The sequence below is a fragment of the Pantherophis guttatus genome, chromosome 1 (assembly GCF_059756535.1).
Source record: "Pantherophis guttatus breed Tessera chromosome 1, ASM5975653v1, whole genome shotgun sequence".
Classification (NCBI taxonomy): Eukaryota; Metazoa; Chordata; class Lepidosauria; order Squamata; family Colubridae; genus Pantherophis; species Pantherophis guttatus.
This window is the reverse complement of record NC_142063.1, coordinates 10,454,303-10,467,435: the sequence shown is the minus strand read 5'-3', so window position 1 is coordinate 10,467,435 and position 13,133 is coordinate 10,454,303. Positions and strand designations below refer to the sequence as shown.

The window sequence follows — 13,133 nt, the reverse complement described above, 5'->3', positions numbered from 1 at the left end:
AGGTTTTCCGTCGCAAGCTGAGGACTACCTGTAAGAAATATCCACGAAACCCACCCACCCAGGCCCCCCCAAACGGCAGGAACCTCAAAGAAGCGAGAGCACCCTCTCTCCAAGAGGAGGCCGGGCCTGCCTCAGAAGTGAGGATGCTGAGGGACTTGGGGGGGTGGACTAGATGATCTCTAGGAACATCTCGAAAAAATCCCGGAATGGCTCCGGGAATGGAAACCTGAGGGAGAGGAAAGTGGTCTCTCTCTTGAGGGGGGAAGAACCGCGACGGCATGCAGGACCCCCCGCTCCCCACACAACAAACCCCCTTCACTCTTTCCCCGTCGGAAGCCCCTTGCCCGGGGGCGGAGCGGGGTCACGAGCTCCAGGGCTGCAGCGACGTGACTCCCCACACGGCTTTTCAGGCTCCCCCTCGTGAGGGAGGGGAAAGGCCTCGGTAGCCCTCAGGAGCCGCGGCCCAGGCCGAGCGGCGGCGACGGACGGCCCACTGGCTCTCCCGCCCCCTCCCCTGAGGAAAACCGCCCAGCCCTCGACGGTCGACGACGCTCGCCTCACCGGTCGGCAGCGACTCCCGTTCGCGTCGTCGCCTCTCCGAGCGGCCGCTGAGGGGAGCAAAGCGGGGGGGGAGGGGCGCCTCTGAAAACAGCCGTTTGCTTCTCCTCCGCCTCCAACGGCCAAGCAGCCCCCGCCACCGGCCACCGATTGGCTGCTGCTCCGCTCGGAGGGACAGCCGGGCCCGCCAATCGCAAAGCGAGGTCCGTGGGCGTTTCCGCCAATGGCTTTACCCCGCGCGCCGGGCCCCGCCTCCCCGCTGGTTAAAGAGCTCCGGGGAACTCGCGTCGCCTTTCTTTTCTCGCTCTCTCTTCCGCTCCGGCGCTGGTCATTGGTCGGGCGGTGACCAATGAGAAGTCGCGCGAAGGAGGTGCTCGATGGCAAGCGCCGCTCGGATTGGAGGAGGACGAGGAAGAAAAGGTGGGCCGGGCCACGGCAGGCCCGGCCACGCCCTTTCGGGCCCCTTTGGGAAAGGATGGGTGAAGCGACGCGGGCGGCCTACGTGAGGACGTGCACAACAGCAGCCGCGCGGAGGTGGGAGGGGTTTGCGGGGCCTGGCGCACCAATCGGGGAGGAGTGGGCGGCTTCTTTTCCGAAGGCCACGCCCTCGCGCGCTTTTCCCCGCCTCTCCTCTGCTATTCCCCCACGCGAGTTTGATTACACGTTGCTCAGCAATCCCGGTGGGCAAAAAAGGGAGAGACCTGACTAGGTGGCGATCAGAAAGGTCGGCGGTTCGAATCCCTAGTACAGATCTCTTGCGTGAGCAGGGGGTTGGACTAGATGATCTCCAAGGTCCCTTGCAACTCAGCTAATCTGTAAAACTGAGTCAGTTGTTTACCCAAATAGGGGTGCAGATCCTAGGGTGGGAGTTGGGGCGTGTATAGCATTACACCTATGCTGTTGGGGGGGGGGGAGACCCATTGCCCGTAGTGGCCAAAACTGTGGAAACCTTTTGGGAAAAGTGTATTTTTGAGGTTTGATGACTAATAACACCACTTTTTTTTTGGAGTTTCAAGATAATCATATTGCACTGCTGGAATGGCCTGGGAATAGCCCAGACCTTCTTAACCCAATTGAAAATCTATGGAGCAGACTAAATAAACTTGTTAAGTCAGAAGCGACCCAGCAATCAAACCCAGTTAATAGAAGCCATCATTCAATCTTGGTTTCCCATTATAACGGCTGCAGAACTAAAAGACTTGGTTCACTCCATAGGAAGACCTTGTAAGGCGGTCATTCATGCTAAAGGTTACCCAACTAAGTATTAACTGACATGGGAATAATTTTTGTATCTCGTTTTTTCTATGGGGATAATTTTTTGTGTATCTCATTTTTTCTACGGGTTTCATTTTTCTTCTTTATACTGTAACTGCTATTCTAATGGCAAATCTTTCATAAAAGTTATTGCATTCCATTTGTGATTAAATTATCTTTCCACTGATACATAATTTTATGGTACTACTCCAAAAAAAAAAGTGGTGTTATTAGCTACTTTTAGAAAACACACTTTTCCGAAAAGGTTTCCACAATTTTGGCCATTACTGTATGTACCAATCTATTCAATTAAAACATCCATCCCGTTGCAATTCTGTGGCTTTGTGTTATGATTGTGATTTTATTATCGTGTTATTAACATAACATTGTGTTGTGAAATTATGTGATTTTTATTATGGTTCCATTTTAATATTTTATCACTTATATTGCATTGGCCACATCTCTTTTGGGGGGAGGGAGGGAGGGAGGGGGGTGGACGGATGGATGGGTGAATGGATGGACGGACAGATGGATGATGGATAATTAGAGGGATTGGAGGAGAGAGGGATTGGTAGGTAGGTAAGCAGGCAGATGGATGGGTGATGGAGGATGGATGGATAGATGATGCATAGATAGATTTGCTGACACTTTAAACTAAACTTTTATATTGGTGATTGCATGAACTCTAGATGCCATATGCTATTCATATCTAATTTTTATTATATTTATACATTAGATGGATAAATTAGATTTATATCTTACTTTTATGTATAAATTCTATATATTCCCTATAGAAAGGCATATAAATTCTATATATCGAAATTTATGTTCCTTTTTTCTTTCTCTATAGTTTTATCCTGCTCTTCGTAATATGTAGTAAATGCATCTTGCCACAATTCCCAGCCATTCTGCCCAGAAGCTATAACTGTCTATATTTAATTAATTATATTTATAAGTTAAAATTAATTCATTTCTAATTTGTAAATTATAAACTGAATGGATGGGAACTAAACTTATCAGCCTGCCCAGTCTTGGTCCAACACCTTTAATCTCTATCCCAGACTGATTTTCAAAGCCAGACAGAAGAAAGTTGTTTTGGCTTGTTCTCTAGTAAGGCAGAGTCAGATGTGCAACGATTCTGTACAAGTAACATTACAGGTAGTCCTCAATTTATAACCACTTGTTTAGTGACCCCCTCAAAATTACAGTAGCACTGAAAAAAGTAACCTGACCAGTTTTCCCACTTATAACGGTTGCAGCATCCTCATGGTCACGGAAATCAAAATTCGGATGCTTGACAACCGGCATGTATTTATGACAGTTGCTCTGTCCTGGGGTCATGAGATCACCATTTCCCACCTTCCCGGCCAGCTTCTGACAAGCAAAGCCAGTAAGGGAAGCCAGATTCACTTAACAACTGCAGTGGCTTAACAACGAACATTTACGACTCAATAATACTCCAAATGTCTAGAACAGTGATGGCCAACCTTTTTACCATCGTGTGCCAAAAGTGGGTGGAGCGCGGGGGGGTCATGCACGTGCGTGCCCACACCCAAAATTCTATGCGCCCCACCCCCCAGCACATGCCTGTGCGACCCCCTCCCACACTCCCCCCTGCTTTTGGCACATAATGGCCAAGTGGGCCTGGTAGACCCGTTTTTTTTGCTCTCCCCAGGCTCCAGGGCCTTTCTAGGAGCCTGGGGAGGGCAAAAACAGCCTCCCCCCCAAAGGCCCTCTGGAGGCCGGAAATGGCCTGTTTGCCGACTGGTGGGTCCAGAAGGCTTAAAAATCAGCACACCGGAGCTGAGCTCGCGTGCCCACCGATATGGCTCCATTTGCCACCTGTGACACGCATGCCATAGGTTTGCCATCACGGGTCTTGAACTACCTGTACCCAATTTGGTTCCCAGGAAGCTGGTAAAGTTTAATTAGAGATCACCTTCATTTAAAGAGACAGAGCACTGACAGATTTGTAAAACCCGGATGAGGAATTGGACAATTTAGAGTGCACACAAAACCAGTTAAGACATGCAAAGATACATTGGTTTAGAGCATATGCCCCCTTTTCCCCCTGCCCATCCTCCAAAAACTACTTTGCTAATTAAAGGAGACTTCCTGTTAATTATAGATTTCTCGAAGGTTGCCTGTCATTTTGCGAAGGGATCCCTAATCTGTTCCATGCTTTGGGGAAGGTAAAAGAAATGTTGCTTTAAAAGTGCCAGGAAAACTTTTTTTCCGACTTTAAAAAGCAATGGGAGGAATGGATGGGCAGAGCCTGGTAAGGCTATTCAATTTTGAAGTCTCAGTATTACCTCCACGATTAGATAGATCGTTTCAAAAGTTCATGTCCTGGCTGTGATGACTTTGAACATCTCCAACTCCTAAAATCAGCCACCTCTGTTTTCATGGGCCCAAGTTGGTTTTGACTCCTGGCAATTGCCTGGATCAGATTTTTGGAAGTAAATTGCCTTTATCTTCTCCTGAGGGTGGAGAAAGAAGGATTGGCTTACAGTCACCCTACTGAGTTAGTCCTGAGGCCTCCCAGTTTCTCATCTGGTCTTTTTAACTATTATACTAAACTGGTTCTCGCCCAACTATTTAATCCAGTGTTTTTCAAACTTGGCAACTTTAATAATTCACCGTGCTGGGAAGTTGAAGTTCCACATTGCCAAGTTTGGAAAACACTGATCCAGGCTATATTGTGTAGGAAGCTTTGGGAAGTAAGTAATAGGATAAAAGTATATAGGTAGTCTTCAACTTACAACTGGCCACTTAATGATTGTTCAAAGTTACAACAGTCCCCCCCAAAAATTACAAGTAATCTTTAACTTATGATCACAATGGAGCCCAAGATTTCTGTTGCCAAGCAAGACAGTTGTTAAGTGAGTTTTGCCCCATATTGCGATCTTTCTTGCCACCGTTGTAAAGTGACTCACGGCAGTCATTAAGCTAGTAACAAGGTTGTGAAGTGAATCCGGCTTCCCCGTCGACTCTGCTTCTCAGGTCGCAAAAGGGGATCACACGACCCCTGGACACTGCAACCGTCAGAAATATGAACGGGTTGCCAAGCATTCGGATTTTGATCACGTAACCCCAGGGATGCTGCAACAATCGTGTGAAAAACGGTTGTAAGTCACTTTTTTCGGTGCCGTTGTAACTTTGAACAAACACTAAAATGGGTGGCTTTAACTGAACGACATTCTTGCAAGTCATTCATTGCCCAGATCCCAGCAACTAGATGTATGAAACCTACTGACAGAAACAGGATAGCAGACTAACTCAAAACGATTTCAGCATTCAAGAAGGCAAATGATCTTTTTGATAGGAAATGTATTTTATTTTGAGAACTTCTGTTTGTACAAAATTAGCATAATTCAGAAAGGTAAAAAAAGTTGCTTGCTTCTGAACATTATTACAGATTTATAAAAATGCAAAAAAAAACAAGTACATTTGTTCCAGTCTGTTTAGCGTGAAGAGTGATTTACTTAGCAACCCTGGTTTATTTATTATGTTGAGGTATTCACTGTAGAGTATTGAGACTGTTGAGGTGAGAAACAACTGACCGCTGAATATATAGTCAAGATTTTCCATTCAAAAACTAGTTACATATCTAGTTTCCCATCCTAAGCAAAACTAGAAAATTCAGAATTAGCAGGTTAAGAAACACGCATGCGGACTGCAAGATGATCATCTAAAACTAACGATACAGAATGATATTACAGTTGATCATTCCAAGAACAAAACTTTCCTCTGGCAGCTTGGAGTTCGGTGTTTTTTTTTTTTAAAGGGTTCAGAGATCAGTCTGATCAGCAAAGAGGACTGTTAAATTGTCCTTTTCAATGGCTTTTATATGTTCCCATAAGACACCACAAAAATTAGGAAGCAGCACCTGGCTGGCAGATACAAAGGCAGAGGTAGCCGTTTTGCATAAAGGCTCTTAAGACAAACGGTTGATAAGGAAGAACTGTTGCTTTTAAAAACAAAAATAAACAATACACACAAATAAAACAATGGAGTCTCGACACAACCGAGGGAAAACGCTGAAGCCCAAGCCGCATTACACAGAAGCACACCAAAAATGCTGCCTTAAAAACAGCTAAAACACTTCAAACTTATGGCCCTGGATCCATTGCTTCAGAAGATTGTTCTAGCAATTGAGCTACATACAAGATTTGATTCGTGAGAGAATGGCTTCGCTCCAATTTAATAGCAGGTTTCTGACAAGCAATGTAAGGTTCCCTTCGACCTATGCTCTGATCTGTATATATGTTAATTGGAAATGCTACCAAAATAATATATATATATTTATAAAAGCAAGTTCCTCAATCTTAGCTTTTTTTTTTTGGAGGGGGGGCTGGGAAGGGGGAACGGAGACAGAAGTTTTTCCAAAAGGTTATTTATTTAAATAAAACCCCACCAAAATCACACACGTTTTTTTTTTTCCCGAAGGGGCAAGACAAAAACAGAACTAAACTCCAAAAACGGAAATGAGAAGTGCTTTACAGAATCACCGTCCGTTGCCGTAACCCGGGAAGAGCTGAACGAGAAGATCCTGCAGGGGTTGGTTGACTTCCATCGTATAGTTTTTGCCGAGATCGTAGCGGCAGGCTGGACAGCTGTAGACTTTGGCTCGAAAAGATCGATCCAGGCAATCCTAGAAGAAAACAGACAAAAGCTAACAATGGGACTTACGCTTAAACAACAACTTTGATCAACCTAATCCTCCTCCCGGAGAAGATTTTGGTCCAAAGCAGATTAAAAATGTAAATCCAGTGGAACAAATCTCTTTAAAGTTTAATTGTGGAGGTTCTATGTAAGCTGGAGAAGCAGGGATGGAGGAGGGTGGGATTAAGCTCCGAGTACCACTTTTGTGGGGAATTTAATTTTTTTTTAAAAAAACCGTTAAACTGTATGTTTTGGGTGGTGGAGTTATAATCTAACACTTTTTGTTTTATGTTCGGATTCCAACACTTTCTGTAACAAGTATTTCCAATTTGGTTGTCAAATTAGTTCCACGTACAGATAATCCTCAATTTACGATCAACACTGGAACCGGAACTTCAGTTGCTAAGTGAGGCAGTTGTTAGATGGGTTGCACCTGATTTACAACCTTTTCTGTAGCAATTGTTGAACGAATCCTGCTTCCCTCCCCATTGCCTCTCTTGTCTGATTTGCCTCCTAGGCAGCATCTCTTTCCCTCATATCCCAAAATCATCCATACATTCCATTACGGTCTTTAAGTGAACCACCACTGTCATTAAGTGAATCCAGCTTCCTCCAACGCCTTTGCTTCTTCAAAGTCCCTGGGGAAGGCTGTAAATAGTTATCACATGATCCCAGGATGCTCCAGCTGTCGTAAATGCATGCCGATTGCCATGCACTCAAATTTTGTTCACTTGACCCTGAGGATGCTGCTCCCCTGCAGGCTGGTGCACCCGGGTGGAGGAGCTGCTCCAGGATGACCAAAGGGCCAGTCCTGTGACTACTACAGCTCTGAAATATGTGACCGACTTTCCCACCAACGTCAGCAAGCCACCGTCAGTCTGCCCGTTCTTCTTTTCCTTCACTCAGATTGACCAAGCTTCTTGAGAGAAGGCACACAAAAGAGGTTTCCAGGCTGTGTCCCTGGACCAGACGCTTCCTCTCGGCCTCCCACCCGGAGGCCTCGCAGGAGCAGACAGGTAGGCTCGAAAGGCGGCTGAGCCTCTCCCCCCCCTTGTCCACGGGATTTAAAATTATGAATTTGGTGGTCCCTGAGGTCCAAAAGGTTGGCGACCCCTGACCTAGAGTCCCTAGGTTCCCACAAGCAATCCGACTCCAGCCCTCCTTGAATTTGGTTGACTCTTACTTAACCCCAATTTAGTGCTAACCATCAGTTGACTAGATTCTTGTGTACAGGCATGAGCAATAAATCATCTTAACTGGAATTTGATGTGAGGTCCCAATTCTTCACACCTTGCACTTCCTCTCCAATTAAGACACCAGAGAGCCTGGCTAGGTGGCTCAGAAACTGAGATTGTCGATCAGAAAGTTCGGCAGTTCAGTGGTTCAAATCCCTAGTACAGGTCTCCTGCGTGAGCAGGGAGTTGGACTAGATGACCTCCAAGGTCCCTTCCAACTCTGTTACTGTTACAGTATGTTCCTCTGATGAAAACGTCATGACAGGGCAGGTCTGGTATGCAATGGAAGAGACCAGCAAAATCAAAGGGGGAACCCAGATTTGATTAATCACCCCACCAAAAAAGTGATAAAATCAGGCGCGGCTCACTTAATCGCTCAGTGAGGAAAGTTCTAGAGTACGGGTGTCAAACTCGCAATGACGTGTCGTGACGTTTTTTCCTTTCATAGAACTGGGGTGGGCGTGGCCTGCATGTGACGCATCCAGCCCGTGGGCCGCCAGTTTGACACCCCTGTTCTGGAGTGAACTGTGGTCGTAAATTCAGGACTGCCTGTATTTTCTATCATCACCATGTCTCACCCTGCCCTGCCTACCCAAAGCTGCTTAAGGAAAGCCCTGGACCACCTTGGCAGGCAAACGTGAAACCTGACAGCTGCTCACCTTACATACGTTGTGCTGGCACACCGTGGTGATTGGTCGGAAAACCACCTCTTGGCAGCAGATGCACAGAAAGGTTTCCTCCACTTTGCTCAGGAATTTCTGCCAGGAGAGAGAAATAAGGTAGTTAATCCTCAGCCTCATCCTGCCTTATCCCTAACCCAGGAAATCATCAGTTATGCTCTCCCTACGTACCGGTCCTTCCTTAAGGGCATCTAGTGCTTCATTCCACAACTTGGTGTTGGCTTCATCGTCTTTGATGAGAGCCTTCTGCTGGGGAGTGAGTTTGTAGACTTCAACTTTAGTTTTCTTTGGGGTCGTGGCAGGAGAGGCACAAAGGTCCGAATCGTTTCCTGGAAAAGTACACAACCACACGGAATTTACTTCATCATTCATTCATCAAAGAGAGTGCCTGGAAGCTGTACGGATCTGGATGGGGAGAAACAGGCTCAGACTCAACCCGTCCAAGACCGAGTGGCTGTGGCTTCCGGCATCCCGATATAGTCAGTTGGTACCAGCACTGACTTTTGGGGGCGAGTTGCTGGCCCCCACAGAGGGCTCGCAACTTGGGCGTCCTCCTGGATTCACGGCTGTCCTTAGAAGAACATCTGACGGCTGTGGCCAGGGGGGCCTTCTATCAGGTTCGCCTGCTTCGCCAGTTGCGGCCCTTTCTGGATCAGGATGCCTTATGCACAGTCATTCATGCCCTCATCACATCCCGCCTGGACTACTGTAATGCTCTCTACATGGGGCTCCCCTTGAGGAGCACCCAGAGGCTCCAACTGGTCCAGAATGCGGCCGCGCGGATGGTTATGGGGGCGACTCGGCACTCCCATGTAACACCTCTCCTGTGCGAGCTGCACTGGCTCCCGGTGGTCTTCCGGGTGCGCTTCAAGGTACTGGTTACCACCTTTACAGCACTCCATGGCTTAGGACCCGGGTACTTACAAGACCGTCTTCTGCCACCAGTAGCCTCCCACCGACCAGTACGCTCCCACAGAGAGGGCCTCCTCAGGGTGCCGTCGGCCAGACAATGCCGGCTGGCGGCCCCCAGGGGGAGAGCATTCTCTGTGGGGGCACCTACCCTCTGGAACGAGTTGCCCCCAGAGATACGGCGGATCCCTGACCTTCGTGCTTTCCGAACTGCCCTAAAGACGTTTTTGTTTCATCAAGCTGGGCTGGCCTGACCTACTCTTTTTAAAAAGAATTGTTTTAAAAAATTAGGGGTTTTAATATAGGGTTTTTAACTATGGGCCAAATTGATTTAATTGGATTTTAATATTGTTTTAAATTTTGTATCTGTATATTTTATTTGTTGGCTGTTCACCGCCCCGAGTCCTTCAGGAGAAGGGCGGTATATAAATATAATAAACTATAAACTATAACTATAACTTCAAAAAGATGTGCAGGCAACTCAGCTCAAGAAGATCATTTACCGGATTTCCTTTTCCTCTTCCCTTGAACTGGGGATTCTTCTTCTATTTTCTTGCTGTTTTCTTTATCTTTGTTTGCAACGGCTTCCAGGTACCCTTCGGGATACTAAAGCAGGGGTGATGAAAAAGTCAGTTGTGACATAACCGCTGCCTATCGGAACAACGGATGACTGCTCATCGCCACCCTTTACAAGACAACCCTCCCCCCACCCCACCCACCCCTGTGTACCTGCATGGTCAGGCCAAGTTTCTTCATCCTCTCTTTGCCTTCTCTGGTCCAAGGGGCTGGCTCTTCATCGTCTCTCCTGAGCATGTAACGCCAAACCAAGAAGCCAGATTTCCCTGTTTCGGGCCAATATTTAACTACCTGTAAAAGGGAACAGAGAAACAGGTTTCAATTCCATAAAAACAGTTTGTTGTAGTAGTTAAGGTACCAGGCTAGAAATCAGGAGACGGTAAGTTCTAGTCCTGCCTTAGGTATAAAAGCCTGCTTGATGACTTTGGCCCAATTACCAGGAGACTGTGAGTTAGAATCTCCTCTTAGGCATGAAAAATGGCTAGGTGACTTTGGGCCCATCACAAGGAGACTGTGAGTTCTAGTCCCGCCTTAAGGCATGAAAGCCAACTGGGTGACTTTGGGCCAGGCCCAACCCACCTTACAGGATAATTATCGTCGGGAAAAAGAGAAGGAAGGAGAATTAGGTGCGTGTACCACCTTAGTTATTTATAAAAATAATAAAGGTGGGATACAAAAAAAATTGGAATAAAATAGAATAAAATAAAGTGGCCAGGCACAACACCTCCTTTCCCCAAGCTTTGGGGCCCCATTTATAAACCAACCCAATCTTACCTTATAGATCCCATCGTAACGATTTCCATCTGTGGGGGCATATTTGCTGTATCGGCCTCCCTTCATGTTCCGCACCACTCGAACTGGTTTCCCAGCTCGCCAGTCCTTGGCTTCGGCACCCTCTTTATCGTTAATCGGCGCACTGCAGTTCAGGGCCAGAGCTCTGCCAACCGTGAAAAGACAAAGGGGTTGAAGGGTCTTTCCTGGGGACTTTGATCCTCCCTTCTATAGGTAGTCCTCAACATACAGTTATTCATTTAGCAACCATTCAAAGTTACGACACCGAGAAAAGTGATTTACAACCAGCAACCAATCACTCCAGCATTCCCAAGTCACGTTATAAAGTAGCATTATCACATGAAAATACTACATTATAATGCTTTGGTAAGAACACACTGCATCCAGTTTTAGTCATGATATAAAAAGATGTTGAGACTCTGGAAAGAGTGCAGAGAAGAGCAACAAAAATAATTAGGAGTCGGGGGGCTAAAACATACGGAGAACGGTTGCAGGAATTGGGTTATGTCTAGTTTAATGAAGAGAAGGACTAGGGGAGACAGGATAGCAGTCTTCCAATATTTGAGGGGCTGCTGCAAAGAAGAGGGAGTCAAGCTATTCTCCAAAGCACCTGAGGGCAGGACAAGAAGCAACGGATGGAAACTAATCAACGAGAGAAGCAACCTGGAACTAGGGAGAATTTTACTGACAGTAATAACAATTAATCAATGGAACAACTTGCCTCCAGAATAGTGGTGAAATCTGAACCGGTTTACAACCGGTTCGCTGGCTGCACATGCACAGCACGCACCAAATGTGAGGTGCGCGCGTGCAATGCACACCAAAAGGAGGCATACAGTAAGTAGAACAGGGCGCGAGGGGGGGTGATCAGCTGTGGCGCACAATCTGCGCTGCTCAGCTGTGATCGTCAGCGGCTTTTGACCGAAGGCCAAAGAGGTTGTAGAAAAAATGCTTTTAAAAGTAAAAAGTAAAAAAAAAAAGCCTCTGATGATCGCGCAGCTCAGCTGGGCATGGGGGGAGGAGGAGGCAGGGTTTTTTGCTACGGGTTCTCCGAACCACCCGCTGCCATCGCTACCAGATCGGACAATCCAGTCCGAACCGGGAGCATTTCACGCCTGCTCCAGAAGTAAATGCTCCAACAGTGAAGGTTTTAAAGAAGAGATTGGCCAAGTATTTGTCTGAAATGGTATAGGGCCGTGATGGCGAACCTACGGCACGCGTGCCACAGGTGGCACGCGGAGCCATGTCACCTGGCACGCCAGCTCAACCTCTCTAGGAGTCTCTGGAGGCTGGGGACAACAAAAAAATGTCACTTCCTGTCCAACCGGAAGTTGGGAAACGGGCCACTTCGGGCCTCCGAGGGGGTGGGAAAGGCTGTTTTTGCCCTCCCCAGATGCATAGAGAGGATCTGGAGCCAGGTGAGAAAGAAAAATGGGCCTACTGGGCCATTGTGTGCCTGGAGCGGGGGGTGGGGAGGGCAGGGGTCATGCATGCATGCGCAGGGCAGGGCACACTCACGAATCTCCTGCCTCCCCTTCCTGGCACGTGATAGCAAAAAGGTTAGCCATCACTGGTATAGGGTTTGCTCCTTGTGCAGCATTGGGCTAGAAGACCTCCATGGTCCCTTTCAACTGTTATGATGAAAATATGGGTGCCTGAAAACCAGCATGTATTTACGGATATTGGTATTAAATCAATACCAATGACTCGACCTTGGCAATTTTAAAACAGGTGGACTTCAATTCCCAGGATTCCCCAACCACCCTGGCTGGCTGGAGTATTCATCTCCACTAAGCTTAAAATTTGTCAAGATAATGATTTAGTCTAAGGTGAACATTTATAAGCTTTAGATATATAATTTATCAGCTATTTTGTTGAGTTACTTTCCATCCAGCTGCACAGTTTAATTGGAGAGCTGTATCTTACTCTGGTGGACATTCATGAACAAAGAACAGTTATTTTTTGGCAGAGGTTTTGCCAACATGCAATTTTTTCCATTTATGTGCTTTCTGGCCCATACATGATTCCACAGTAATACAAAGGAGGTGTGCAATGGCGCAGTATCAGGTATATGAACACGTGAGAATAATTGCATGAGAACAGAACCTGCAAAAATACCCTGTCCACAAAGCAAGGTATGAAAATTTTATAGACCCTCCCTGATGCAGACAAACCACTAAACATCCACTGAATTATAAATGCAATTCTAAAAACCGCTCGGAGATATCAGACATGTTTAGCTTCATTCGCTCCCCGTCTTTTGCAGAATTCCTTGGGGGTTTCTCCTCACCTGTTCATTTTTGTAAGTTTTTGATCGCAAGACTGTTCAGCTGTCCGCTTGTTCCCCGAAAGGTCACGGCCTCCGCTCCCCGTGTAAGTGAAAGAATTTCCATGATCCTGAAATATATTCAGATCGTTCAATTCAGGGGTGGAAAAAATCCACTCAGCTGGTCACTCGATTGAT

At 46.7% G+C, this 13,133-nt stretch overlaps 2 protein-coding genes across 6 annotated transcripts in view; both read right to left on the bottom strand.

Moving 5' to 3' along the window:
- The window catches only part of KDM4B (lysine demethylase 4B), a 254,704-nt gene extending 253,630 nt beyond the window's left edge, over nucleotides 1-1,074 (bottom strand). Inside the window, exon 1 of one of the 2 annotated variants that reach the window (XM_060691827.2) lies at nucleotides 562-1,074. The gene's annotated coding sequence lies outside the window, so the exon portion shown is untranslated. The remainder of the gene's footprint in view (nucleotides 1-561) is intronic. The other variant, XM_087871259.1, reaches the window with a different exon arrangement.
- Nucleotides 1,075-5,127: 4,053 nt separating this feature from the next.
- Nucleotides 5,128-13,133, bottom strand: part of UHRF1 (ubiquitin like with PHD and ring finger domains 1) — a 36,717-nt gene continuing 28,711 nt past the window's right edge. For all 4 annotated transcript variants that reach the window (XM_034422705.3, XM_034422707.3, XM_034422706.2 and 1 more), the window contains exons 11-17: nucleotides 12,960-13,066; nucleotides 10,652-10,814; nucleotides 10,031-10,168; nucleotides 9,805-9,907; nucleotides 8,564-8,721; nucleotides 8,372-8,470; nucleotides 5,128-6,466 (exon numbers count right to left, since the gene is read on the bottom strand). In XM_034422705.3, the coding sequence (XP_034278596.1) occupies nucleotides 6,320-6,466; nucleotides 8,372-8,470; nucleotides 8,564-8,721; nucleotides 9,805-9,907; nucleotides 10,031-10,168; nucleotides 10,652-10,814; nucleotides 12,960-13,066 (915 nt within the window). In that variant the 3' untranslated portion in view covers nucleotides 5,128-6,319. The remainder of the gene's footprint in view (nucleotides 6,467-8,371; nucleotides 8,471-8,563; nucleotides 8,722-9,804; nucleotides 9,908-10,030; nucleotides 10,169-10,651; nucleotides 10,815-12,959; nucleotides 13,067-13,133) is intronic.